The 27,192-nt window shown below is 44.3% G+C and overlaps 1 protein-coding gene and 2 non-coding genes across 3 annotated transcripts; 1 reads left to right on the top strand and 2 right to left on the bottom strand.

Moving 5' to 3' along the window:
- Positions 760-833, bottom strand: TRNAI-AAU. Its single transcript has one exon. It is a non-coding gene; the product is annotated as a tRNA-Ile (tRNA).
- On the bottom strand, positions 12,013-20,330 carry PRSS16 (protease, serine 16). The gene is made up of 13 exons (XM_021099809.1): positions 20,195-20,330; positions 19,953-20,119; positions 18,751-18,850; positions 18,480-18,609; positions 16,982-17,105; positions 16,639-16,716; positions 16,496-16,543; positions 15,809-16,099; positions 14,934-15,075; positions 13,134-13,313; positions 12,910-13,055; positions 12,540-12,806; positions 12,013-12,216 (listed from the first exon to the last, which is right to left on the bottom strand). Exons 1-12 carry the CDS (start codon positions 20,262-20,264, stop codon positions 12,738-12,740), a joined length of 1,545 nt encoding a protein of 514 aa, XP_020955468.1. The 5' UTR covers positions 20,265-20,330; the 3' UTR covers positions 12,013-12,216; positions 12,540-12,737.
- TRNAI-AAU lies at positions 27,118-27,191 on the top strand. Its single transcript has one exon. It is a non-coding gene; the product is annotated as a tRNA-Ile (tRNA).

The following is a 27,192-nucleotide window of genomic DNA, read 5'->3' as shown; positions in this document are numbered from 1 at the left end:
CCCTCACTATGTATGGCCCATGTCTAAGAAGGGAGGGGATTGAGCTCCATCTCCTGGTGGTGATGGGGGAATGTTTACTCAGTTGGAATGCTTCAGTAAGGAAAATTTATCCCTCTCTTCTATTCAGTTATTTATTCAATCAGTACAGACTCATGAATATATATTGTATACTTTGGATTATAATCCCAAATCATACTACCTGTTGTTCAAAATGTTCCAGCTTTGGCCATTGGGAGCTCTTTCCCTCTTATAGACAGACACATGCAGCCAACACGACCAAAAACAAAAAACAAAAAACAGTTGATAAAGTTGTTTCTTTCCTGCTGTGTTGAAAAAAAATTTTTTTTTTTTTTTTACTCAACGAATTTTGTTACATTCATAGTTGTGCAACGATCAGTACAACCCCCTGCTGTGTTGTTCTTCCCAAGTGTGGAAGTGTAGAAAGGGTGGGTGGCTCCACAATTTATTTTTGGACCAAAATAATCCAATAAGGTCAGTTTCTTTGAAAGTACCAGTTACCCAGTGTGTGGGGGGAGAATATGCCCAAAGCCTCTATATTTCCCCAGGTGGACCACTCATCTGTTATCCCTTTGCCCTGTAGATGGTTGTCAAAACAGGACTTAAACTTTCAGGAAAATCAAAGTTTTTTTTTTTTTTTTTTTAAGTTCCCAGCAAGAGGTTAGTCTCTCAGTGGGGCTGAGACTGGAAGAGCCTGCATCTGTGCCACAGTCATCAAAACATTGGAAAAACAACTTGACGTGGCCCGTACGGGGATCGAACCCGCGACCTTGGCGTTATTAGCACCACGCTCTAACCAACTGAGCTAACCGGCCACGGGTTGACAATGGACTCCCTCTTCAGATACTAAATAAAAACGAAACAAAATGATTTCTTCAAATTCCTCCCGGGAGGGGGGCGGGAGAGGGAGGAGTGGCAACACAAAGAACCGAAACCACCACAAACTAACATTAAAAAAAAACCCCACCAAAATCCACATTCTTCCTATTTCTCTCTTTTGCTTGGGGGTTGCGGGGGGTATGTGTGTCTGGGGGATGCGCTCTCAGACTGACGGTTGAAGGAAGGACAGATCGAAGTCCGGGAGTGAAGCGTCCTTCCTACGCAAGAAAGGCGGGAGGCAAACACCAAGCTGCTCCCAGCCAGATTTGGAACTGACCGCGGAGCATCACAAAGCAGGGCGCCTGTGAGAGTTGCCTGCGGATTCTCCACTCCTGGAGAACTTTGGAACAGATCCGATGTCGCGAGACCTGGGAACTTGCACTCTCTGGCCGCCGGGCCTCGGACTGATCCCGCGGTCACCAAGACCTGAAATACCTCCCACCCGTTGCGCCATGGGGTGGGCGCGGTACTGGAGCAGAACGAAGTCCCCAGAATTAGGGGCCTTTATCTGGACCTGGAGAGAAACATCTAGATCTGAGAAGGTGGCAGCGTCGAGGCTCAAACTGATTAACTTTGGAAGAACAGGCAGAAACATCGGCACCTCCCAGGAGCAGAGCAGCCTGACTTTGTTGTCGGCCGTGAAGGACCTCCTCTGAAAACCCTCAAAACTTCTCCCGTGATGGTTAGAGTTGGCTCTGATTCACTGCAGTAAGGGGAAATGTTTCATTCAGGAGGGGCGTGTGTAAGGGATTTTGATGTAACACCAGGCACCTTTTTCATAGGAAAAAGGAAAATAGTTTGATATTTTTGAAACTGGTTGTCAAAAGACCCTTAACTACAGGATTAGTTAAGCAATTTCAATTTTTGAGGGTGCTTGATTTGGTATCGAGAATTTCCCCCACCATTTCTGCCACCACAACACATACCCTTTCCGTTATAAGCTTGGTAGGGAAATAAAAGCTCTGGGCATAAAACTGAGATGACTGGGTTTAAATAGGAGTTTTACTACCTTTGTTGCTGTGAGATGCTCAGTAACTTTTAGGGATCTCATTGTTCTCATCCCCAAAATTGAGTATAAAAATCTAGCTGATGCACGGATTAAATAAGTATTTTGAATACCTATTATATGCCAGATACTTCTCTAAGTAATGAAGATATAGAATTAAATAAGTAGAGAAAGTCTTTAGGAAGCATACAATTACAAATAAAATGAAATGTTAGGCAAATCACACAACATAGTAAAAGATGAGAAATTTTACAAATCAAAATGAAGCCTGAAATGCAGAAGAGTGCTGAGAACTAGGGGATTTGCTAATTCAATTGTGCTTGCTCCCTACCCCTTAAAACACTTAAACCCTGATTCTGTAAATATATATTGAGTCAGACAATGGCACAAAATGTTTCTACCTGAAATGAGCTAAGGCAAGTTAGGAGTCAAGTTCTGAGATATTGGAACCAGGTCGTGGTTTATTTACTCCAAGCTCATGTAGCCACCCAAAGGAAGATGTCAGCATTAACTAAAATGAGGTGCCTTTAAAGGGAGTAAATCCTCTTTGCTCAGAAAACTGCTTTCTCGTTATAAAGACTATGCATTCTGATTTCTGCCCTGCCCACCTTAGGTTATATGAGTGGGCAAGGGATTTGTTGGGGATGGTAAGAATTGAGACAGAAAAGGACATGTTCATGGGAAAATTCATATATGACATTGGACTTTAGGATATCATGGAAGGTTTTACATAATGGAGGCATGGAATGAAAGTTTGATGGAGTAAAGACTGATTCAAGATGAAAACAAAGCAAGAATCCAAACAAGTACTGATGACAAATTAAACAAGCATGTTGAAACCTGAATATACTGATGAAATTTCCAGCCAAATAATTTTTAAAATGAATTTAAAAATACCTAAGGTCCAGAAGACTCGGATTGTGTTATATCTGTGCTATTTATATTAAAAGCCATTTAGAACCCATCTTGCTGAGACCAGCTCAGCAGGTGAGGGCTGAAGAATGGGCACTGTGAAACTGAAGAAAAGATTAACATAAAATAAGACAGAGACATTTAATTTAATCAAAGGTGGGAACCGAGGGACTCAAAATCTTATGGAGCAAGAGCGCTGCCTCAAGAAACCACACTGTTTTTATTATGTTCTTTAGGATTACTTCAAGTGAGGAAGGGGCTGCAAGTGCAGAATAGTTGTTGTTTTAAAGTCACATAGCTGGTTAACTCTTACTCTGACCTTTAGGCATTTAACAATCATTAGCATTGAGGAAGGCTGGCATCAGCTGTTTATGCATAGCATCTAGAGAACCACCTTTGTGCTTCCACAGACAGTGTGCCTATCTGTGGCAACCAGGTGTGCCTAGGTTTGCACCCCGTTCTCCTTGCTGATGCCTATCCTGCTAACGACTCCTCATAGACCCCTTGGAACCATGAGGCTCCTCTTCCTCTTATCTTAACAGGACGTATCATGCTGTGCAAACGGCATGCCTATCTGCACAGGTCCAGCATACCTAGACTGACACATTTTGTCCTCCTTCAGCTGACCACGTAAATGACTTATGCCTTTTGGTCTTTGTTCTTAAGCTTAAATTATTTACCAGCACTGCGACTGTTTCTCAAGCAGGAATATAGGGTGGAGGTAAAGCAAGACAAGATGGACTTTTCAGCATAGAAAATGGAAGTAGAGAGGCTAAGTAAGTTATAGAAACATGTCTCCCAACATGTTCCCCTTTTTGCTTTTGTAGGAGGACGAAAATAGATCTTGCAACTTCTTTGTCATTACGTCTTGGATTGCCAGCTTCATGCATCTACAGACTTAATAGAAAATCATTAAGAATCCTAGAAAAGCAATTAGTGATCTGATCATTCCTCCACCAAAACCTTTAAACCATTTAAATAATTATTTTTAAATCTTCCAGAATATTATCCAGTACCTCTTTATGAGGTATATTTTGTAGAGAGGCCTTTTGAATACTCAGGACTCTAGTCTGCAGTTTCTTTATATCCAGTGTCAACTCATCCGAGTGACCTTGTAGATGCTTCTTAATTTGTTCCCATGATGTTTCACTAGAGTTGTATTCATACAGAGTAACACAATAAGAAGTAACATTCCAATCACACTTTAGCTGACTTTGTAATCTCAAATTTTGGACTTCACCTCCCAGAACCAAAACAGCATTTTCTAAATCAGTAAGTTTATGATTAATTTGTTCATCATCCTTCTCCTGGGGTCCAGAGTCAAGGGATGCTTCCTGGGCTCACTCATGATATGGTTTGATTCTTCTTGATGGAATCCAAACATGTAGTCAGTGACCTGGCGAGATACAAGCATATCCCCTACCCCATGTAATAAGCTTTCCTGGGGACCAGATGTTTGTTAATGGATCCTGCCACCCAATCAGGAGCTGTTCAGCCTGGGGTAAGTTAATCTTATTTTCTTCTGAGGCCAAATATAAAAAATTTAGAGTGAATAAAGTTTTAAGTGAAAGTGTGTGTTGTGACATAAGTATTCCTGTGTCTCCCCCTTTTTGTTTTTGAAGAGCCTGCTTCACAGATAAATTGGCTTGTTCTCCAATTGCCTGTCCTTGGGGGTTGTAAGGGAGACCGGTGGAGTGAGCAACATGCCATGTGTCCAGAAACATTTTAAATTGAGAACTGATATAAGCTGGACCATTATCAGTTTAAATTGCCTACGGCAGGCCCGTAACTGCAAAACAGGCATGTAAATCATGACTAACATGTTTAGCAGATTCACCAGATTGAGCAGTAGCCCAAATACATTTAGAGCAAGTGTCAATACACACCTGAATGAATGACCATTTTCCAAAAGACAGTAATGGGTAACATCCATTTGCCAGAGAGCATTTGGGATGAGTCCCCTAGAAGTAACTCCAGGCTCAGATTGAGAAGGATTGTTAAAAATCTGACATGCAGGGCATTGATGGACAATTTTTTTGGCTTTAGTCCCGGTTATTCCAAATCTCTTTTTAAGGCCTCGAGCATTCAAGTGTGTCAAATCGTGAAAATGTGGAGCTTCTTGTAACAAGGGTGCCACCAAGTGGTCAATTTCTTTATTTCCTGCAATTAGAGGCCCAGGTAAGTTAGTATGTGCTCTGATACAGGTAATATAAAATGGCTATCTTCTTTCCCTTGTAACAGTTTGCAATTCAGTAAACAAGTCAAATAACAAGACAGGTAAATTTTGTTTAATGGTAGCGGTCTCAATCATTTTGGCAGTATGAACCACATATGCCAAATCGGAAAGGGTATTGATTGGTTCAGGATAGTCCCTCAAGGCATGGATTACAGCAGTTAGTTTGGCCTGTCGGGTGGAAAGGCCAGGAGTCTCTATAGTTTTAGATTTATTAGCCACATATCCGGCCTTCCCTTTACTAGTCCCATCAGTAAAGATCACAGGGGTCCCTATGATGGGTGAATACTTCAACTTTTTTGGAAGAACCCATTGAGGTTGCTTTACAAATTGTAGAATAGGGTTTTTTGGATAATGATTATCTAATGATCTTACATAGTTTTGAAAACAATTTTGGATTTTCTTAACAGTTAAACTAACAATTACCTGACTCAAATCTTTCCCGGACATTTGTATCGCGAGTACGACCGTTTAGAATAAGCTGTGCCATCAGGTCCAGGTACAAAGACAAAGATTTTGTGACATTATTGGGAAGAAGAAGCCACTTGAGATTCCCCTGGGAGGATGAGGGGTAGGTATAATAACTAACTCAGTGAGCTGACCCGACTCAGTTGGGAGTTCTGTATTTTATTTTCAATCTTTTTTGGTTTGCTTCTGCAGTTAGAGAGTGGGGACTGTTTAACTTAGAATCTCCTCTAAGTAAGGAGAAAAGATTTGACAATCTACATGTAGGGATCCCCAAAAAAGGTTGGAGCCAATTAACGTCTCCTAGCAGTTTTTGTAAATCATTTAATGTAGAAATTTGATCTCTTCTTAATTTTACCTTTTGAGGGCGAACAGTAGTACGTTCAACCACAGTTCCAAAATATTGATATGGACTTTTTACTTGAATCTTTTCAGGGGCAATAATCAATCCTGCTCCCTTCAGACAGGACTGTAGACATTGAAAAGCCTCAGTCAGCTGCTCCCATGAGGGTGCAGTACAAAGTATGTCATCCATATAATGAACAATATAGTATTTAGAGAATTGTCGTTGGACTGGCTCAACAACTGAGGCCACATAATACTGACACAGGGTAGGGCTGTTTAACATACCTTGAGGCAGGACCTTCCATTGATAAGGCTTTCTAGGGGCCATATTGTTTATTGCTGGTACTGAAAAGGCAATTTTTTTCCCTATCTTCTGGGTGTAAAGGGATTGTGAAAAAGCAGTCTTTCAAGTCTAGGACAATTAAGGGCCAGTCAGCTGGTATCATACTAGGAGATGGGAGGCCTGGTTGAAGGGCACCCATAAGCTGAATTATAGCATTTATTCCTCTTAAATCTGTTAAGAATCTCCATTTTCCTGATTTTTCTCTGTATAACAAACACTGGAAAGTTCTAAGGACTAAAGGATTCTTCTATATGGCCCTTCTCTAATTGTTCTTGGACAAGGTCATTTAAAACCTTTGATTTTTCTGAAGAAAGAGGCCACTGCTCAACCCAAACCAATTTTTCTGTAGTCCATTTTAATCCAATAGGTTCAGGAGATGCACAATTATTTTACACTGGCCGCTAATGAAAAGGCCAGTGTCTCATACCAGATCTGTCCATTTTGATCTCAGGTTCGATAGGCTCCACTCTCCCCTGATGATATCACCCTAACTCCAATCTGGGAATGTAACCCTGTTTCCATAACATTTTTTGGCTTTGATGACTGTATTGATCTGATGTTGGTATATAAATATTTGTGTGCCACTGTTGTAATAAATCTTTCCCCCATAAATGGACAGGGAGTTCAGCAACATAAGGTTGCAATCTGGCTGGTTGCCCCTCTGGTCCTTCACAATTAAGCCATCGGGCACTCGTTCTGAGACCCTCCGCTTTTCCAGACCCAGTGACTTCCATACTGGTGGCTGAAGAGGCCAGGTGTTGGGCCAGTGTAAATGGCTAATGACTGAAACATCAGCCCCAGTATCAATCAATCCTCTAAAAGACTTTCCGTTTATGACAACTTGACAAGTGGGTCATTCCTCTAGGACCTGTTCTGACAAAAACACGCCTGCTCCTCCAGTGGTATTGAACCCCTTCTAAGACTATTCCCCTCTTCTCCCTTTTGTACGGGCAACCTGAGCAATCCGATCCCCCTTATTAATTTTCCAAGGAACCGCGGTGGAAACCATCACTTGTACTTTACCATCCCCTACATTATCCAATATCCCGGTGTGAATCCAAACCCCTTGTTCTGTTAGCCCTGCCCTTCCTATCATCAATCCTACAGTATCTGCCAATAATGGTTTTTCCAATTTAGTTGTACTAGAAGCAGGAGCTTCACTAGGAAGGAGAATCAAACCCTGTAAACTAGGGAGCTCTATTGCGATGCTGAACCCCCCTGGCTCCTGCGGAGTGTAGTCCCAGGGAATCTCGCATCATGAACTCCATCGGGGTTGGCGGGATCAATGCCTGGAGCCACTGCTTCCCTGACAGTTACTGGAGAGGCTAGATGTGTAGCATCCAAATCGCCTTCCCTTTGAGCCTGTAAAATTCCCTGTTGAATGGACAACAGATGGCGCTCAGGGATAACGCTCATTTTCTTTACAACCCAAGAAGAAGCGGAGGCTCGATGAGTCCTCCTCACCTCACTCCTTATAGGGGGCCACTGGGGGATATCAAAATCAGAAGGAGGACAAATTGGAGCCAAAGGCTCAGGAGCCAAAGGTGCTTTATGACAATTGTGTTCAGGGACTGTACATTCAGGTTCCTCAAACAAATGGGTAAGCACTCCTTCTTCTTCCTCTAGGTCCTCCATAGTCTGCAAATGTTCCCAAACTGATTTAATTAAACTCCACGTGCTCCAAATGGACACAGGAATCGGAACACCCTCATCACGTAATGTTTTATGTTCCGTTCCTACCTGTCCCCATGTTTTTAGATCTAACATCCCTAACGTAGGAACCCAATCACAATGTTTCTCCATCGTCTGCAGAAGTTCCAAAAGCCTGCCTTCACTTGTTTTTGCATCCCCTGCTTTAAGGAGTTTTTCTAACAGACAAATAGAAGGACCATAGTGACCTGCATTTACATGATTTCCCATGTTTCCCTGTAAATACCTGAGAGAAGGAACTTACCAGCAGGATTTCTTTAGCGTGGCCAAGTGAAATTCTTCCTTGATCTGAGGGCTCCAAAGCACTTCCAGTGGAGTGGAGATCCGCTGTCATCGAGGCCCTTCTGTCTTTGAGCCCCATGTTGGGCACCACTTGCTGAGACCAGCTCAGCAGGTGAGGGCTGAAAAACAGGAGCTGTGAAGCTGAAGAAAAGGTTAATATAAAACAAGACACAGAGACGTTTAATTTAATCAAAGCTGGGAATGGGGGGACTCAAGATCTCATGGATCAAGAGCACCACCTCAAGAAACCACACTGTTTTTATTGTGTTTTTAGGATTACATCAAGTGAGGAGGGGGCTGTAGGTGCAGGATGTAGTTCTTTTATTATTTTAAAAGTCACGTAGCTGGTAGTTGGTTCAACTTTTACTCTGACTTTTAGGCTTTTAACAGTCATTAGCATTAAGGAAGCCTGGCGCCAGCTGTCTAGGCATAGATAGCATCTGGAGAATCACCATTGTGTTTCTGCAGAGGCCTGCCTAGGTTTGCACCCCTTCTCCTTGCTGATGCATATCCAGCTAACGGCGCCTCATAAACCTCCTGGGGTCATGAAGCTTCTCTTCCTCTTATCTTAACAGGAGATATCATGCTGTGCAAATGGCATGCCTTGGCCAACACGTCTTGTCCTCCTTCAGCTGACCACGTAAATGACTTATGCCTTTTGGTCTTTGTTCTTAAGCTTAAATTATTTACCAGCACTGCAACTGTTTTTCAAGCAGGAATATAGAGTGGAGGTAAAGCAAGACAAGATGGACTTTTCAGCATAGAAAATGGAAGCATCGAGGCTAAGAAAAAGTCATAGAAACATGTCTCCCAACACCATCTTTTTTTTTTTTTTTTTTTTTTTTTTTTGGTCTTTTTGCCTTTTCTAGGGCTGTTCCTGTGGCATATGGAGGTTTCCAGGCTAGGGGTTGAATTGGAGCTGTAGCTGCTGACCTACACCACAGCCACAGCAACTTGGGATCTGAGCCGCCTCTGTGACCTACACCACAGCTCATGGCAATGCCGGATCCCTAACCCAATGAGCAAGGCCAGGGATCGAACTCGAAACTTCATGGTTCCTAGTCGGATTCATTAACCACTGAGCCATGACGGGAACTTCCCCCCCCCCTTTTTTTTTTTTTTTTTAATGAGAATTGCAACATTTATTTCAGGTTCTCTCTGTTCCCCCTAAATATGTTGAATTCCCAATCCCTAGTACCCCAGAATGTGACCTTATTTGGAAATAGGGTCTCTACAGAGGTAATCAAGTTAAAAAGAAGTTATTAGGGTGAACCCTAGACCTGAATTATGTTGTTCTTATAAAAAGGTGAAATTGAACACAAACGCAGATACACACAGCGGGGAAGAAGATATGAAAACACACAGGAAGAAGATGACCATATGACTGGAGTGGTGTATCTATAAGCCAAAGAACACAAGAATTACTGGTAAACACCAGAAGCTAAAAGAGGCAAAGAAGGATTCTCCTTTAGAACTGTCAGAGAGAGAATGGTCCTGCCAATATCTTGATTTTTGACATCTAGCCCTAGCCTCCAGAATTTTGAGACAAGAAATTTCTGTTGTTTTAAGCTACCAAGTTTTCCACTTAGCTGGAAGCACTACTGATTGAGGAAAGCTTAAAAACAACCTCTGACCCATCACGCGTTGATCATTAAATTACACTGACTCGAGGGAATTCCCTAAGAAGCAAAGCATAAGGATAAACACAAGGGGAAAAATTAAACAATGACATCAAAAGTTGCACACTATAGGGAGGAAAAGACTTCACAGAAACAGTCCAGGTAAATCATTAAACAAACAAATAGCAACAACAAGGCCCAGCAGGGGGAAAATCATAATCCAGGATTGCTAATTTATGTTATCTACATGTCTGGGTAGGACAAAAAATCATGCGACATGCAAAAAAAAAAAAAAAAAAAAAAAAAAGGCAAATATAATCCATGCACAGATGAAAAAAAAGAAAGCTCAACAATATTGTGCTAAATGAACAGAGTCAGTTGCTCAAGTCCACATATATAAGGAAATGTTCATAAAGTGCATGTCTATAGAAGCAGAATGATCAGTTCAAGGACCGGAAGGCTTAATGCTGTTAAGAGGTCAATACAGTTTAAAGTTGTTTGCAGATTCAAGGCAATCCCTATTGAAATTCCAAGGACCCTGAGAGTTTTAAGCAGGGGGAGTGTCAGGAGCTGATTTACCTTTTGAAAGAAACAGTGTAGCTGCCAGGTGGAAAATGGAGAATAGGGGGCAGGAGTGGAGCAAGGAGACTAGAAAGGGAGAGCATCTCAGAATTTTCTAGGTGTTTCTATAGAGACTGATACAGATAAGACAGTAAGACTATTTGTATAGCAATTTTGGGTGAGAAAAATGAGGCTGCTTAGTCAAGGGCAAACAGCCTGGGCACTCAGACTACTCCAGACCCCTGATGTGCCCCAAAGCCTGAGGTAATCCATATCCTGGCATATCTGAGAGCTGGTCCTGGCCCACAGGCACTTTGGTAGGGAAGCTCTGAGAATACTGGAGAAGAGAATTTAGTCTAGCACCAAGCTGAAACCCTTTCAAACAATAAATAGAGGAGACGTTTGCAAAAGAGAGTGAGAGAAAGTACATCCAGCAATGTAGTGGGAAAACAAAGAATATGTGAAGAGCTGAGAGTAGACCTTGTTCTTTGATTTCTCAACAGGTCCTGAGCACCCTTGATGAGTCTGACCTTGGTGCATGTGCTAAATCTATAAAGGGAGGCACTGAGTCTGGACCTCAGCATGAGGGGATGTGCCTAAGAGCAGTAAGTGGTGCAGCATAGCCCCTGGTGAGCAGGTTAATCCTCAGAAGAAAAAAGTTGTTCCTCAAGGTTTGGAGTTAAGAAAGACAGGGAGTGACTTCCTCCCAGAATGGGCTTTATGGCTTCTCTTACCAACCCCTCCTGTCCTGACTCACTTTTCCTTCTCTTCCACTTCCCAGCTCCCCAGCAGCGCATGCAGTCTCCTTGACTTGCTACTTTCCGCTCCTGGTGGCTGCTGCTCTGAGTGGTGAAAAAGTAGGCTAAGCAGGCACCCTTGGAACTGGGTCCAACCTCCCAGAACCTGGGTGTGTCCCCATCAAGAAGGTTTGACTAGAACCTTAAATTCTAGGGTTGGAAGCTGGAAGTACCGGAGAGTGACAAATAATTATGGAAAATCATGGTGAGTGAAAGGTTTAGGAGGAAAACAAAAAGACAGACAGAGAAGGACAAAGATTAAGTGACAGGAAGAGAAAAAGAGACAATGAGGAAGAGCATAAGAGACAGAAACAGATAGAGCCTCAGAAAGAGAGAGAGACTGAGAAGATGATGGAGAGACAGGGAAAGTCTGAAAAGAGGGAAATAGAGACAGAGATGGAGAGCAAGAGAGAAAGTGACTAAAAGCGACACAGAGACCAAAAAGGAGAGACAGAAACACAACAGTGGAGGGAACTAAGGGCGGAGCAGGCAAGAGAGGAGACTAGAGAGATTCTGACTGAGAGACAAGGACGGAGACACGGACACAGAGAAATAAAGAGAAACAGGCTAAGACATAGGAAGAGACAGAAACGAAGATATTCAGAGAAACAGGAGGAGATGGAGAGACAATTGGGGACAGAGACAAATTAGACAGGAAAATGGAGGGATGGAGGGGTCACAGGGGAGAAAGTGAGAAGCAAAGACAGGTCAGGGCCTGAGGTCCAGAGAGAGACCAGCCCAGAAACTGAGCAGAATTTGAGCCAGAAGCTGATTTCCCGGGGGGTTGGAGGTGGGCACAAAGAGCCATATTTCTTCGACATTTGATATTTAAAACAACAGTATTCACAACAAGAATAATCACCATTTTTATTTGCACAGCTCTGTGGGGTTTTTCTTTATCTTATCTTTATTTAAAAAAATTTTTTTATTACTCAATGAATTTATCACATCTGTAGTTGTATAATGATCATCACAATCCAATTTCACAGGATTTCCGTCCCACAACCCCAGCCATCCCCCCACACCCCCATTTTATTTTATTTTATTTTTTTTTTTTTTTTTTTTTTTTTTTTTTTTTTTTTTTTTGTCTTTTGTCTTTTTGTTGTTGTTGTTGTTGTTGCTATTTCTTGGGCCGCTCCTGCGGCATATGGAGGTTCCCAGGCTAGGGGTTGAATCGGAGCTGTAGCCACCAGCCTATGCCAGAGCCACAGCAACGCGGGATCCGAGCCGCGTCTGCAACCTACACCACAGCTCACGGCAACGCCGGATCGTTAACCCACTGAGCAAGGGCAGGGACTGAACCCGCAACCTCATGGTTCCTAGTCGGATTCGTTAACCACTGCGCCACGACGGGAACTCCTTATTTTATTTTTTATATAACTTTGTAACAAAGTGATATAGTTAGGCATGAGGATGTTTGCAGGCACAAGTCAGTTTTCTGCAGAACAAAAGCTAAATCCGAATTCCTGGAATTTTCCTCTTTCAAAACAAGCTGCTTTCTCTTGTGCAATAAACGTATACATCCAGGAGTGGGGTGGCCCCCCAGGGAGCGGCGAGGGTGTGGGGCTCAGACCTCACCTTTAACCTGGCTCTCCTTTGCCAGCTGGAGCCAGGTCTGTAGCTGCAGAAAGATGTTCTGTGGAGGGGAGAGAATTTGGAAAGTCAGACCCCAGCACTAGCAGAGAGCAGGAACATGCAAATTTGTATGCAAATGACAATGCAAATCACTTCTCTCTTACCTGGCGTGCCAGGCGGAGGCTGGGGGAGTCTGAGGGCTTCTCAGGTGCCATGTCCAAGCAATGAGAGGCACCGGGGATAAGAATGGCTGACTCTGAGGGTCCCAAGGCCTGTGTGACGCTTAGCACATGCCAGGGGTCCATGTCCCCTAGAAAGAAAGGAGAGAATGGTGTATTGAGCTGGGACTAGGGGAACACTAGGAGTTGTGTTCTGATGGCATACTCACCATTAACAAAAAGCACTTGTGTGGCCCCTGGGGTCTGGCCACCATAGTAGGAGTTGGTCCGGGCCACAGCCTGGGCTATCGATGAGGTTGAAAGCCCAAACACCTGCTCACATAGCTCTAGGTGGGAGGGCAGTGCTGGAAGCTGGGAGAAAGGGCATCCAGGGTCCTCACAGGTGACAACTGCGGAGAGGTATCCATACATAAGTGGGGTATAGAGCCAGACACCTACCTCTTTAACAATCAATTACAGATCTCTCCCCAGTGATGACCAAGACAGTTCCAGACCCCCCTTTCTATGAGTTCATGGTCCCGTCAGAGACACACTCATTCCCAGACAGTGATGGCCCAGAATGATCAGGGCTGTGATGGAAAAAGGCCTGGGGCAGGGATGGGGGATCTCAGCAGGAGCATGATGGGCTCAGGGACAGCATCCTGCAAGGGATGAGACCTTGAGGAATTAGCAGGAATGAGGCAAAGAGAGAAAAGAGCAACTAGCATGTGCAGAGGGCTAGAGGTAAGAGGAAGCCTGGAGTGCTGAGAGCATGGATTGGACCATGTCTCCCCTGCTTAAAATCCACAGCTCCCCTCTGCTTTCAGGGTAAATTAACTTCTCAGCTTCACATTAATTCACTCCTTCCTTCACCATTTATTTGAGCGCCTATCACATATTCAGGTATACGTTGAACAACATACCAGGAACACAGTGGCAACCAATACAGCCCCACGTTTGTTGTCACAGGACTCACAGTTCAAGGGGAAGCGAAGCAATAAAAAAGTGGGATGAGGAGTTCCTGTTGTGGCTCAGTGGTTAACAAAACTTTCTGCTTTAAGCCATAGCTGTGCTGCTTTCAAGGAACGTAAACAAATTTTTGAGGTTAACTCTGGGGTCAGGGAGCCAGCCTTAGCAAATAAAAATACAGGATGCCCAGTTAAATTTGAATTTCAGATAAACAAAAAAAGCACTTTTTTTAGTGTAAATATGTCCCCTGCAATATTAAGGATCTGCTGATACTAAAAAAAAAAAGTTTATCTGAAACTCAGATTTCAATGGACATCACGTATTTTATTTCATTGGCCACACTCACAGCATGCAGAAGTTCCTGTGCCAGGGATCAAACCCAGGCCACAAGCTGAAGCAGAGACAACCCTGGACCCTTAGCCCACTGAGCAACCAGGGAACTCCTTTTCTGTATTTTATTTGGCAACCCTACTCCGAGGAGGAGTCATGGAAGTATTTTGAATGGGGAAGGACAAGGCTGTATTTAGGGAGGTTTCTCTGGACCCTGTGAGGAAGTTGCATTGTATGAGTGAAGTGAGGGCCTGGAGATCAGAGAAGAGGCTGGGTCAGGGATCCAGGGAGGAGAGCATGGGGGCCTCTAACAGAACAGAAGACATGGGATGAGAAAGGGGTTGGGTGAACTGCAGCGTTGTCCAGGATGAAGAGAAGGCAAGACTCAGGGATTGACAGGCTATGAGGATGATGAGAAGGAGGCATGCAACCACACTGTGAGGGTTTCTAGACTGGTAACTGAAGAGGGCAGGCCATTCCTGAGACAGGGACATAAAGAAGAGCAGATTGAAGGACTAAGTGTGTGAGGTGTGAGTGAGAGGTTACGTGAGGGCCTAACACACACAGACGCTCCAAGATGGTGGCTCACCCTCCAGCCCAAGACCTGAACGTTAAACAAGGCCCACCAGGCAGGCTACTTTTCCTATGGAAATGAAAATGACCACCTGTGAGATGGCTTGTCTGGGTACAGAATGTATGTTTTGGGGGTGAGGGTTGGGCCAGTCACTCACAGTAGCCAAACTCGGTACAGGTCTGGTACAACCATTGCCGTTCGCCCAAGCCGGACACTTGGGGTTCTGTAACCCTCAGCTGTGCCACTGTCTCTGCTCGAGAAAAGCTTAAACACTTCTGGCCCAGGCTGTGTGTGACAACCTAAGGGACAATATACATACATACATCAACATATACATTTCTCCCTTCCCCACAGCAAGCGAGGGCCTGGAGGCATAGGTCCCTACAGGTCAAAGGTCAGAAGTAAGAGTTCCTGAGTTCTTCTGGGAGTCAGTGGTCAGAGGTGGAAGGGACCTAGATCCATGGAGGTTAGAGATTAAGGTACTAGATGACTAGGAACTTCTTACCCGTGAGATCTTGGGCCTATGATAACATCTTAATCTCAGTTTCCTCATCTGTGAGTGGTTATAATGATAATTGTGAGACCAAAATGAAATAATAAATATGAAGTGCATCACACAGCACTTGGGGCAAACAGTGCTGGAAAAGTGACAGCTGGATTTTAACTGTTGATTCTGAGGCTGGGGTCCTGGTTTCAGAACCGTGTCCCCAGCACTACCGTTTTCCAGCCATTCTATAAATACTGAGAAGTTGCTGTGTGCCAGACACTGTTGCAAGCCCCAGAAAGAGGACAGAACAAGGAAGGCAAATGACGATGGCAAGCATCTCTAACATTTGCAATAGGGAGTGCCAGGTTTCCTGCTGAGTGCTTTCCATGCCGCTACTTCATTTCACCTCCGAGGTCTCTACGTACCAATTTTACAGATGAGAAAATTAAGGCTCAGAGGGGTTTAGGCTTGCCCAAGATCTCGCAGCGGAGGTGGAGCAGGAACCCTTGTCTTAATGACTCTTGGCACTGCTCCAGGGTGCTCACCTGCACTGCCCGATGAAGCCCAAGATAGGGCGCAGGGCTGCTGCTGTTGTCCCGATCCCCGAGGAAGAGTCCACAGAGCTGTCGCACGCTCAGCGGCGCTCCCACTTGCCCGTCGTACTGCACCGCGCCTCCCACGAGTGCCTGCAACGTCCCCAGCAGCTCCTCCCGGTCCGCAGCGCGCCTCAGGGACCCACAGGCGCCCAGCTCCGCCTGCAGCGCTGCCAGAGCAGCCCCGCCCGCGCGCAGCCGCCGCTCCACCTCCGCGAAGGCTGAGGACACAGCGGCGCGGCACTGCGGGAAGCGAGAGGCAGCCTAGGCGAAGACTCGGGCCCGCGCCCAGGCCTTTTCTCTTCCCCGACTCGCATCCTCTCTAGGGTCTCCACTTTCCCGGAGCCGGATGCATCCCCCGGCTGTGGAAACCCCGCGCCGGACCGAGGCCCCGCCCACTTCCGACTCCTCCTCCGGGTCGTCCTCCCAGGCCCCGCCCCCTACCGGCCCCAGGTTGGTGTTCCTCCCTCCCTGATACCTGGACCCAAGTTCAGCTCCCGCCTTCTTCCCAAAGTCGCCCACCTCTTGAGGTTCCCAACTCCCTCACATTCCGCCATCTGTAGGCTTCGCCCCTTTTCTCTGCCCTTTATCCTCAAGATCTCTCTCCCTCTCCGCTCGGGATTGGGCCCCACCCCCTACCTCCGGGGATCCTCCAATCGCAGTGTTCATTAGGCTTTTGGACACCACCTAAAGTCCGACCGTAGGACATGATAAGGTGACTCCGACCACCCAGGCTCTCCTTTACACACACCTGCTCCCCACCCGCTGCCCTCAGTCCTTACATCATTATACTCGGAGAAATCCAGTACAGCCCGCACGGGAGCGGAAGAGGCGACGGAGGCGAAAATGAGATGGGGAAACTGAAGGAGTAGAAGTTGTCAGCCTGGATGCCAACGGACTGGGATTCCATATCTTCCCGCCCCTATGTCCCTCACTCACTGTGTGATCTTAAGCAAGTCGCTACCTTCTATACTCTTGTGAAAGGCACATTTGCAGAAAGCTCTTCTGGGGGAAAGGAAGGTGTGGGAGGAGGGAGCGTGGTGGGCAGGTACTTAAACTGTCTGAGTTGGTGACCTCTGGAGTCCAAGTTCCCTCTTCCCAGCCCACCCAGAGGAGATCTGGCACCTTCAGCCTGGCCCAGGCAGCCAGGGAGCCAGCATAGGAGCCTCCGAAGCAGATCCAGGGACTGGAGGAGGAGACGTTGAAGAGGCGGGTGAGGGCAAGGCGGGCAGAGACCACATCGGCCAGCCTAGGGTCAGAGGGGAGGTTGGGTAAGTCCTCATCACTGGGAATCCCTGAAGATTCCCTCCTGTACAAGCAAGGATTCAGAGACAAGAATGGGGGGAGTTTGGCCAGAAGTTGGGGCTCTTTTACCCTAAGGCATTTTGGAGGACTCCCCATGCCCACATACTCATTTCCACATGGACGCCCACCTGGAAAGCCTCCACCCTTCTCTTTCAGACTAGGTGGGAGAGGAAAAAACTCCAAAGCAGTCTAGGTGCAAACCTAAACTAAACTATAGAAGGGATTGGAGACAGTCAAGAAGAGCTACTCAGGAAGAGGAGGGACCTAGGCTGGATAGTTTAGAAGGTACTGGGGAGGAGGAGACACCATTAGAAAGAAAGAGGGAGATTGGAATATGCCTATCAATCTCTTTTCTAAAATCCCAGGTGCTTTCTCTCCTCCCTAACCTTTACAAAACAGTTTAAGTTAGTGCCATCCTACTGCAATTAGAAGCTGGTTTAGTTTGTGAAAAGAGTAAGAGACAGAGAGGAACATAGAGGCAAAGAGATATAGATGGAGACACACAGAGATGGAGAGAAGAGTGAGACAGAAAGGCAAAGAGACTGATTACAGACAGATACAGAGAGAGAGACATCAAGTAGCAATGAGAGAGGGATAAGACTTGCAGGGAACAACAAAGCAGGTGAGGGGGGAACAAAAGAGTAGGGTTTGGTAAGGGGAGTAGGGTGCACTGAAGGAGATGAGAGAGGGAGCCGTGCAAATACCTGGGGGAAGCCCACTCCTTGCAGAGGGAGGTGTTCAAAGGCTCAAGGCAGCAATGTGCCTAAATGTCTGGAGAAGGGCAAGAACCTCAGTGTAGCTGGAACCCAGTGAATATGAGAAAGAGGACAGAGAGTTCAGTGGGGAATCAGAGCCAATCAGACCTCATGGCCACTTTAAAGATTTTGTCTTTATTCTGAGTGAGATGAGAGCTATGTAAGGGATTTGAGATAGAAGAGAGGCGATACTGTTTATGCTCTAATGACCACTCTGGCTTCATCTGGAGAATAGACTGAAGGGCTCAAGGGCAGAAACAGGGAGGCCAATGAGGAGGCTGTGTCATCCAGGGAAGAGATTCAGGTGGTCTGAACCAGCAGGCAAAGACAGCAAAATATAAGAATACAATGTAAAAAAAAAAAAAGAAAAAAACAAAGATGGTGAAGGAGAAAGAAGATCCAAAGATGGAAAAAGAAAGCATAAGACACTGAAAGACAAAGAAGACAACATTGGACTAGAGACTCAGAGGTCAACTCTGGGCAAAGCAGGAGAGACACAGTTGCAGAGATGCAAAAACACAGACATCCCATATCCCCAAACACTTTCCCTACCCCCAACTCACGCATGGCGACTGGACAGGAAGCGGAGCTTGGCCATGTCCAGCCCTTCAGCAGGTATACTCAGGCCATAAAATCTATGTTCCAGGCCTATCACCAGGGCTCCCCAGACTGGGGCCAGTGCTGCGGGGTGCCCTGTGAAGGGTCCAAAGTGGGTATGTGTGAGGTGCGTGTCAACTCTTGCAAACCTCAGGTCTCAGAGCACTGCAGTATTCAACTCCCCTTCCTGGCCCCACCCGCTTCCCAGCTCTGTCCTTCTCCACACCTGCTTCTTACCTCTCATTACTGAGCCAGGTCCAAGGCTGCCTTCGCCCCCTAGATGCAGGAATACAGGTCCATCCTGGCTGGTCCAATATTGGTCATTTACCCAATACCGCTAAGAGGTGGGATGAGGAAGAAGAAATGGGATTTACAGAGTTCTGAACTGTTCTTTTTTTTTTCTTTGTCTTTTTGCCTTTTCTAGGGTCACTCCTGTGGCATAGAGGTTTCTAGGCAAGGGTTTTAGTAGGATCTGCAGTGCTGAAGTTGCTGGCCTACACCAGAGCCACAGCAACGCCAGATCCGAGTCAACTCTGCGACCCACACCACAGCTTACAGCAATGCCAGATCCTTAACCCACTGAGCAAAGTCAGGGATCGAACCAGCAACCTCATGGTTCCTAGTCGGATTCGTTTCTGCTGTGCCATGATGGGAACTCCTATCCTGTTCTTTATACCCTATTTGTTCTAGTCTCTCTCTTTAGTGGATCTTTGTAGTATCTGAAATAGGCTTGTTTCATTTGTGTTCATTTCTTCCCTATTTGTCTCCTCATCTAGAAGATAAAATTGACAAGAGCAGATATTTTTGTCAACTTTCCCACTCTTATATCCCCAGAGATCAAGAATAGTGGCTAGCACATTGTAGGCACTTGCTATATATTGAAATAATAATTATAAAATAACAAATGAATACAGATAGATCTAGGAATGGGGCCAATGTGAGATGACCTGTGGAGACTGTGGATAGAGCAGATGTGAAAAATGGTAAATTTGTTCATTCATTCCATAGAATCTTCAAGTGTGTATTGTGAGCCTGGTCTGGTTCCAAAGCTGGTCCAAATTTTTGCTCTATACTGAGACATGTTGGCGGGTTTAGAGTTTCCTCTGAAGGGCAGAGAGAAGGTGGAATTGAGAGCAGTAAGGAAGTGAGCATGAATGACAGGGAAAAGGGAAGAATGAAGGACAGAACCGAGGCACAAACAAGTGAGAGGCTGAAGAAAGAGAGAGAAGACGAGGGGGAGAGGGCAAATCCCAGAAACAGAGGGTTGGGCTAAAGGACCATAAGGCACACTGGCAGCAGGCATCAGACAAGACTGACAGACAGAGAGATGGGAAGACAGAGGGGTGGAGGTAGGAACGGAAAGGAGAGGCTGAGGGGCAGAAAAGGGAGATGGAGGAAGGGGCAGGGTAGGCAGCAGACTCCCCTCCTCCTGGACTCACCTGCAGAAAAGACTGTCTGTCAGATGCATTGAAGGGGTCCAGTGGCTGCTCCAGCCACCCCTCTTTCGGGGGGGCCACAGCACCTGAGCCCAGGCTCAGGCTCGGGCCCAAGCCAGCGCTCTCCTGAAACAACTGAATGTGCTCACTGAGGCGCCTAAGGAGGGAAGCTGTGGGACACAGAGGGGAAGGAGTCAGGCCAGGCCCCCTAGGAAGGCCCTGCCTGACGCTCGGGATCCTCCTACCTGGAGCCGAGGCCCCCCAGAGGGAAACCAGGAAGAGAGAGCCCAGCCATGGGACAGGCCTGGCAGCCATGTCATCCAGTCCTCTGTGCAGCTTCTTTAGGGGTGATGTTCTTCCCACTCACTGAGGACTTCATTTAATGGCCCTGGGGGCCTGGTCTTTAAATGTATAGTGAAGAAGAGCTCGGGTTTCTTATCAGATGCCTGTCCTGGGACAAGTCAAGCTTGTTTGGGAAGCACTGAAGCAGGGCAGGGAAGCACTGAAGCAGGGCAGGGACGCCCAGAGTCTGTGTATAGGCACCTGCCGGTGTGGCCCCTGGAAATATCCAATTACTTCTCTCTCTGCTGCTGACTTTTTCCTCTCTGGCCCCTTGATCTTCCTTCCCTCTGGCCATCAGTCTCCCTCCCGGTGCCTCAGTCCCCCATCTCTGTCCTTCAGTCTCCACCTCTCTCTACTTCAGGACCCTCTCTGGCCTTCTTCTCTCTTTCCCTTGAGCATATCTTCAGGCCCCCTCAAGGGTCCCAACCCTCAGTCTGTCCCTCTCTTTGTTTCTTTGTAGGGGTGTGGAAAAGGGAATAGGGAGCTTGACAAGAGTGAAGCCATCTTGCTGCCACCATCCATCTTGGTGAACTTAAGGTGACTCACATAAGGGCTCTGAGAAAAACAAAGTCATTAGGACTTGAGAAACTCCAAGCCCCTATTGTTCTAGAGAAATTCAAAAATAGCTAGATTGTACTTGAGGTTAATCATTAAAGTAATCATATAAGGCATTCTGTACAGCGATACATCTTTCTGTATCCTGCATGTAACTGAACGTAGCATGTTAGACACGTAAGCAAGCACTGTCAATGTATCTCCCCCTTTCTGTTCGGGGTCCATGATTGGGAAGCGATTCCCTGTGGACCCGCTGGTGTAATAAAGCTCTTCTCCATCTTCCTCGAGTGTCCTCTGAGGTGATTTCTGGGAATTCCACAACATCTTTAGTTCCCCATTTCTCTTTCAATTTTCTCTCTACGTCAGTCTCTGTATCTTTCAGTCTTGCCTTGTTTGTTTTCCAGTCTCCTCCTTTTTCTGCTCCTCATCAGAAATCCCCCACTCCTCTGACCCACAATCTCACCACTGTCCATAGAGTCCCCATAACACTTGGAATGGTTCAAGCTTGCTCCTGCCTCAGAATGCCTGCTCTTGCTAGTCTCACTCTTTGGATTACTCTCTTTCCATAAATCCTCATAAATCTCTCTCACACACCTCAATCAGCTCTCTATTCAAAGGCTGGAAAGTTCTTCCATGGTCATCTTTTAAAAATTGTTAAACTTGTGGCTCTCCTTTATTCTTTACTCTTCATAACGACGTATTGCTTTCAGAAATACACACGTTTTATGGTTCAGAATCTGTCTTCCAGACTAGAAAGTAAGCTCCATGAGGCTATGGATTTTCATTTCTTTTGTCCATTGCTAAATGCCTGGTTCCTACAACATAGTGGGCAATCAATAAATGTTGAGTGAATGAATAATCTATCAACTAGTATTGCTGGTGCTACTCAGAATCTGACAACTTCTCACCATCTCCAGTGCTACCACCTTTTTCTGAGTCACCATCATCTCTGACTTGGGCTATTGCAGAAGCCTCTTTGTTTATTTCTATCTTCAAAATGAACTTTTTTTGGATTTTACTTTATTTTATTTTACTTCTTTTTAATTTAATTTAATTTTATTTTAGGGCCATCGGTGCAGCATATGGAAATTCCCAGGCTACGGCTGGAAACAGAGTTGCAGCTGCCAGCCTACATCACAGCCATGGCAACGTAGGAATCGAGCCTCCACTGCAACCTCCACTGCAGCTCCCAGCAATGTTGGATCCAGTCAGATTTGTTATAGCTGAGCCACAGCAGGAACTCCAAAACAAACATTTTAAACTTCTGGACAATGCACCCTTTTTTTCATGGTTAAAGCAGACGTACAAGGTATGTTTGATAGGCCACAAGACAGGCAGTTCTAGTTAGTAAAAAGTTCACACCAAATTGGAGTTCCCACTGTGGTTGCAGTGAGTTGAGAATCTGACTGCAGCAGGTTGGGTTGCTGCGTAGTAATGAGTTCTGTCCCTACTGGCACAGTGGGTTAAAGGATCCAGCCACAGCTGCTGCTTGGATTCAATCTAATAAAAATTAGCATTATGTCCTCCCCCAAGTTAACTGTAATATACATAACTTTTGGTGCTGTTGCAAGAAACTAGTATATAGGAAGGGTAAAATAATTTCAAGCATAAAATTATTTTATATTATGACATGTTTGTGGGAAAGCGAAGTTCAAAGCACTCATTTATATATTAATTTTTCATAAATAATGATCATATCAGATTATTCAAAATTTGTGATCCATGTACTCAAGAGAGATGCAGCAGTTTCATTTTAAAATTGTCGATGATTATAATACAAAGAAAAGAAACCACTTATTTAATCTTAGGATGAAAATAAACTGGTTTTCAAAAAATGTGCCTGGGGCACAGAGATTTAAGATTTGGAGGAGGGCTATGGGTGATAAAATTTTGCAGGTTAAAGGTGCAACTCAGCCAAGGATAAAATGACTAAGCTCTGTTAATTATTCAGTGTTTGTTTGTATCTGGTTTTTATTGGGAACAGCCTCCAAACCCAATGTTAAGAGGTCCCACTCAGACTAGATATTCCAACACGTATATTTGGATATTTGGAAATCTGAATATTTGGAATATGCAGAATATTTGGAAATCTGCATAGCTGCCAGGGCACCTCAGAGCAAGGTGTTGGTGGCTAGCTGAGCTGAGCCACAGACATACTTTTTTTGCGTTTAGAATTGAAATCCAAGAACTTGAAAGTGGCCAGAAAATCTAGAGCTCTGGCCGGTGCCATTATCACTCCAGAAATGGTTGGGATCCCTCTTTTTGCTCAAAATGGCCTTAACCTACGTGGTCACAAAATTTGAGCTTACTGGGACATTGAGTTGCTGGGAAATGGTCCAGGAGGAAGAGCTGTCTGTCCAGGATCTCACACCTGCACCTACCAAACCTGCTTTTCATTGCGGTGTTTGTGTGTTTCGCGTCTGCAAAAATTGCATGCCAAGCTTGGGAATTCGAGAACCCTTGCCCTGTGAGAGGCCCAGCGAGTGAGATCCAGGAGCCCAGAGGCGCCAGGTGGACGGGGAAGGGATGCGAAAAGCCTGGCTGAGAAGGAAGTTCTTTTTGAACTTTTTTGTTCTTTTTTAGGAATTCTTTTTGGAGCCAGAGAATCAGGAAGTGGGAGGGAAAGTCCTTTTTGGCTGCCGGAGATCTCCAAGTTGTCATTTGAAGGGCATCTTCCTTCCTCATCATCCCCCCCCACCCACCACCACACTCCATTAGTTAGAAGGCGAATTGATTTCTGTTGAAAATTAATTTCTGGAAAGAAGGAAAAAAAAAAAAAAAAAAAGGAGGGGGACTTCCGTTGACATTCGACTTTCCCCTAGAAGACCCTTGCGGCTCAATTTTGAAGACTGGATATTTAGCAGAAAGGACTTTCTGTACACCTTTCCCTCATTCGTGAGATTCAGGGACTGGGAACTCATCACACTGTGCTGTCACTGCGGGGACCTGAGGAGGGACGACAGCGCAGTCCTCGCCTCCATTTAGAAGAAACACAGGCAGTTAATTGTCATAAAATCGCACATCGAAGCAGCAAACATCCACACCGCCAGCCGTTTTCAGGGGTTCCCAGGGCAGGGACAGCTCCCAGTGCTTAGGAACCCACACGCAGATCTGCAGAATTTTCCTTCCTTCCTGGTTTGGAGAGGAACCTCCACCCCGCGACCTGGGACCAAATCCACCAGCCCTTCGGGCTGGAGGGTCGACTCTGTCCACTTCTCCTTCCAGTCCTTCTTGTGCAGAAAGAAGGAAAACGCTTGTGAATGTTTCTCTGTGTTTTCTCAGGGCAGGGTCGACGAGTTTGAGAAAGTCTTGTTTTCTACCTGAGCGGCGAGTCTTTTCTGCTGGAGGCAGTTTCGCCTGGTCTTTTTCTGTACACTGGAGTGGAGAAAGGGGTAATGGATCAAGAACAGAAGCTGGAAGAAACAATGTTACTCGGTCATAGTTAAAATTAGCTGAAGGAAAAAGTCTCCTTTGGAAAGAGGGGAAGAAAGATTTCCTTATTATTGTTATTATTATTTTAAAATTCATTCTCTGTGTCTATGAGCTTGTTTTTTAGGTTCCACGTGTGAGATCATACCGTATTTCTCTTCCTCTGACTTATTTCACTTAGCAGAATGCCCTCAAGATCCATCCACATTGTCACAAATGGCAGGATTTCATTCTCTCTCTCTCTCTTTTTAAGATTTCATTCTCTCTTATGGCTGAATAATATTGGACTCTGTGTATATATCTATCACTTTCACTTTATATATGTTGCACTATGTATGTCATATGTCATATCTGTACATTATATGTATATCACATTTTTTGTTTATATTCATCTGTTGATGGACACAAGTTTTTTCCATGTCTTGTTTATTGTAAATAATGCTACAACGAACATATGGGTACATATGTATTTTTGACTTAGTATTTTCATTTTCTCAGTATATCCAGAAGTAGAATTGCTGGATCATATATGGTAGTTCTAATTTTAATTTTCTGAGGAACCCCGATACTGTCTTCCATGGTGGCCACACCAATTTGTATTCCCATCAACAGCATACAAGTGTTCCTTTTTCTCCACATCCTCACCAACACTTGTTATTTCTTACCTTTTTGACAATTGATTTTCTATCAGGTATGAGGGGGTATCTCATTTTGGTTTTGATTTAGATTTCTCTAATGACTAGTGATGTTCAGCATCTTTTCATGTACCCATTGGCCATCCATATGTCTTCTTTGGAAAAATGTCTATTCATATCCTCTGCCCCTTATAAAATGTCCTTTTATTTTTGGCCATTGAGTTGTATGAGTTCTTTAATTATTTGGATATTAGCCCTTTATCAGATATATGACTTGCAAATACATTTTCCCATTCTATAGGTAAACTTTCGCCTTGTTGATAGTTTCCTTTGCTATGCAGAAGCTGTTTAGTTTGACATAGTCCCACTTATTTATTTATTGCTTTCACTTTTGGTAACATTCAGAGAAGCATCACCAAGACTTAAGGAGCTTACTGTCTTTGTTTTCTTTTAGTATTTTTATGGTTTTAGGTCTTACATTAAAGTATGTAATCCACTTTGAGTTAATCTTTGTGTGTGGTATAATACAATGGTCTACTTATATTCTTTTGCATAAGGCTGTCTGGTTTCCCCAACACCATTTATTAAAGAGACTGACCTTTCCTCATTGTATATTCTTGCTTTGTCTGTCATAAATTAATTGACCATATATATGTCGGTTTATTCCTAAACTCTATTCTGTTCCCTTAATCTATGTGTGTTTTTATGCCAATACCATACCGCTTTAATTGCTATAGTTTAATATCAGAGTTAGAAATCAGGAAGCATGATGCCTTCGCTTTTGATCTTCTCTCTCAAGATTGCTCTGGCTATTTGGATTGTTTCGTGATTGTGTACAACTTTAGGATTGCTTGTTCTGTTTCTGTGAAACAGGCCACTGAAATTTTAATAGACTGCACTGAGTCTGTAGATTGCTTTGTGCACCATGGCCATATTAACAATACTAATTCTTCTAATCCATTTACGAGATATCTTTCCATTTATTTGTGTTTTCTTCAATTTCTTTTATTAATGTCTTATAGTTTTCAATAAATAGGTCTTTCACCTCCTTAAACTCATTCCTAGGAATTTTACTTTTTGATGCTATTGTAAATGGATTGTTTTCTTAATTGCTTTTTCTGATAGTTTCTTAATTTCTCTTTCTGATAGTTTGTTCTGATAGCTTGTAAAATGATTTTTGTGTGTTGACTTTGTATTTTACACCTTTATTCATTTATCCACTGCAACAGGTTTTTGATGGAGTCTTTAGGGTTTTCTATGTGTAATATCTATATATACTTTTAAATATAATATATCATCTGCAAATAGTGATAGTTTTATTTCTCCCTTTCCAATTCATGTACATTTTATTTCTTTTTCTTGCTTAATTGCTCTGGCTGGGACTCCAAATACTGTATTGAATAAAAGTGAGAAGAGTGGAATCCTCATCTTGTTCCTAATATTAAAGGAAAAGCTTTCAGGTTATTATCATTGATTATGCTGCTAGCTGTGGGTCTGTCACACGTGATCTTTATTATGTTGAGGTATGCTCCCTCTATATCCATTTTGTTGAGAGTTTTAAAAAAGTTTCTTTTAAATGGATGTTGAATTTGTCAAATGCCTTTTCGGCATCGATGTGGAGGATAATATGATTTTTATCCTTTATTTTGTCAATGCGACGTTGACTGATTTGCAGATGTTGAACCACCTCTGGAATAAATCACACTTGATATGTTTTGTGATCCTTTAAATACACTGTTGAATTTAGTTTCCCAATATTTTGTTGAGAACTTTTGAATTTATCTTTGGGATATTAGCCTGTAATTTTCTTTTTTAGTGGCATCTTTATCTGGGTTTGAAATAAGAATGATATTTGCTTGGTAAAACGTGTTTGGAAGTTTCTCCCTCTTCTACTTTTTGGATGAGTTTGAAAAAGATTGGTCTTAATTCTTTGAACGTTGAGTAGAGTTTGCCAGTGAAGCCATCTAGTCCTAGACACTTGTTTGTTCGGAGGTTTTTGATTACTAATTCAACTTTGCCAGTAATAGATCTGTTCGGATTTTCTGTTTCATCACGATTCAGTCTTGGTAGGTTGTATGTTTCTAAAAGCTATTTCTTCTGAGTTGTCCAATTTTTTGCTTTATCATTTAATTTTAAACAGGCATCCAAATGTAAAACTATTATTTTACATCAAAAAGGGCACTCACTAAGAATAATGCCCGGCAGGCGGCCGGTTAGCTCAGTTGGTTAGAGCGTGGTGCTAATAACGCCAAGGTCGCGGGTTCGATCCCCGTACGGGCCAG

This window comes from Sus scrofa, chromosome 7, assembly GCF_000003025.6.
Source record: "Sus scrofa isolate TJ Tabasco breed Duroc chromosome 7, Sscrofa11.1, whole genome shotgun sequence".
Taxonomy (NCBI): Eukaryota; Metazoa; Chordata; class Mammalia; order Artiodactyla; family Suidae; genus Sus; species Sus scrofa.
The sequence above is the reverse complement of the archived record's forward strand: the minus strand, read 5'-3'. Positions and strand labels throughout refer to the sequence as shown.

What these genes read in the sequence shown, in the direction of transcription:
- PRSS16 (XM_021099809.1), bottom strand. Translation starts at nt 20,264, where the DNA reads ATGGCTGCCAGGCCTGTCCCATGGCTGGGCTCTCTCTTCCTGGTTTCC. An exon ending in ACCTGGCTCAGTAATGAGAG is followed by an intron (nt 18,610 to 18,750) that starts GTAAGAAGCAGG and finishes GACCCTTCACAG; the next exon opens with GGCACCCCGCAGCACTGGCC. An exon ending in GCCTCCGCCTGGCACGCCAG is followed by an intron (nt 12,807 to 12,909) that starts GTAAGAGAGAAG and finishes TCCCCTCCACAG; the next exon opens with AACATCTTTCTGCAGCTACA.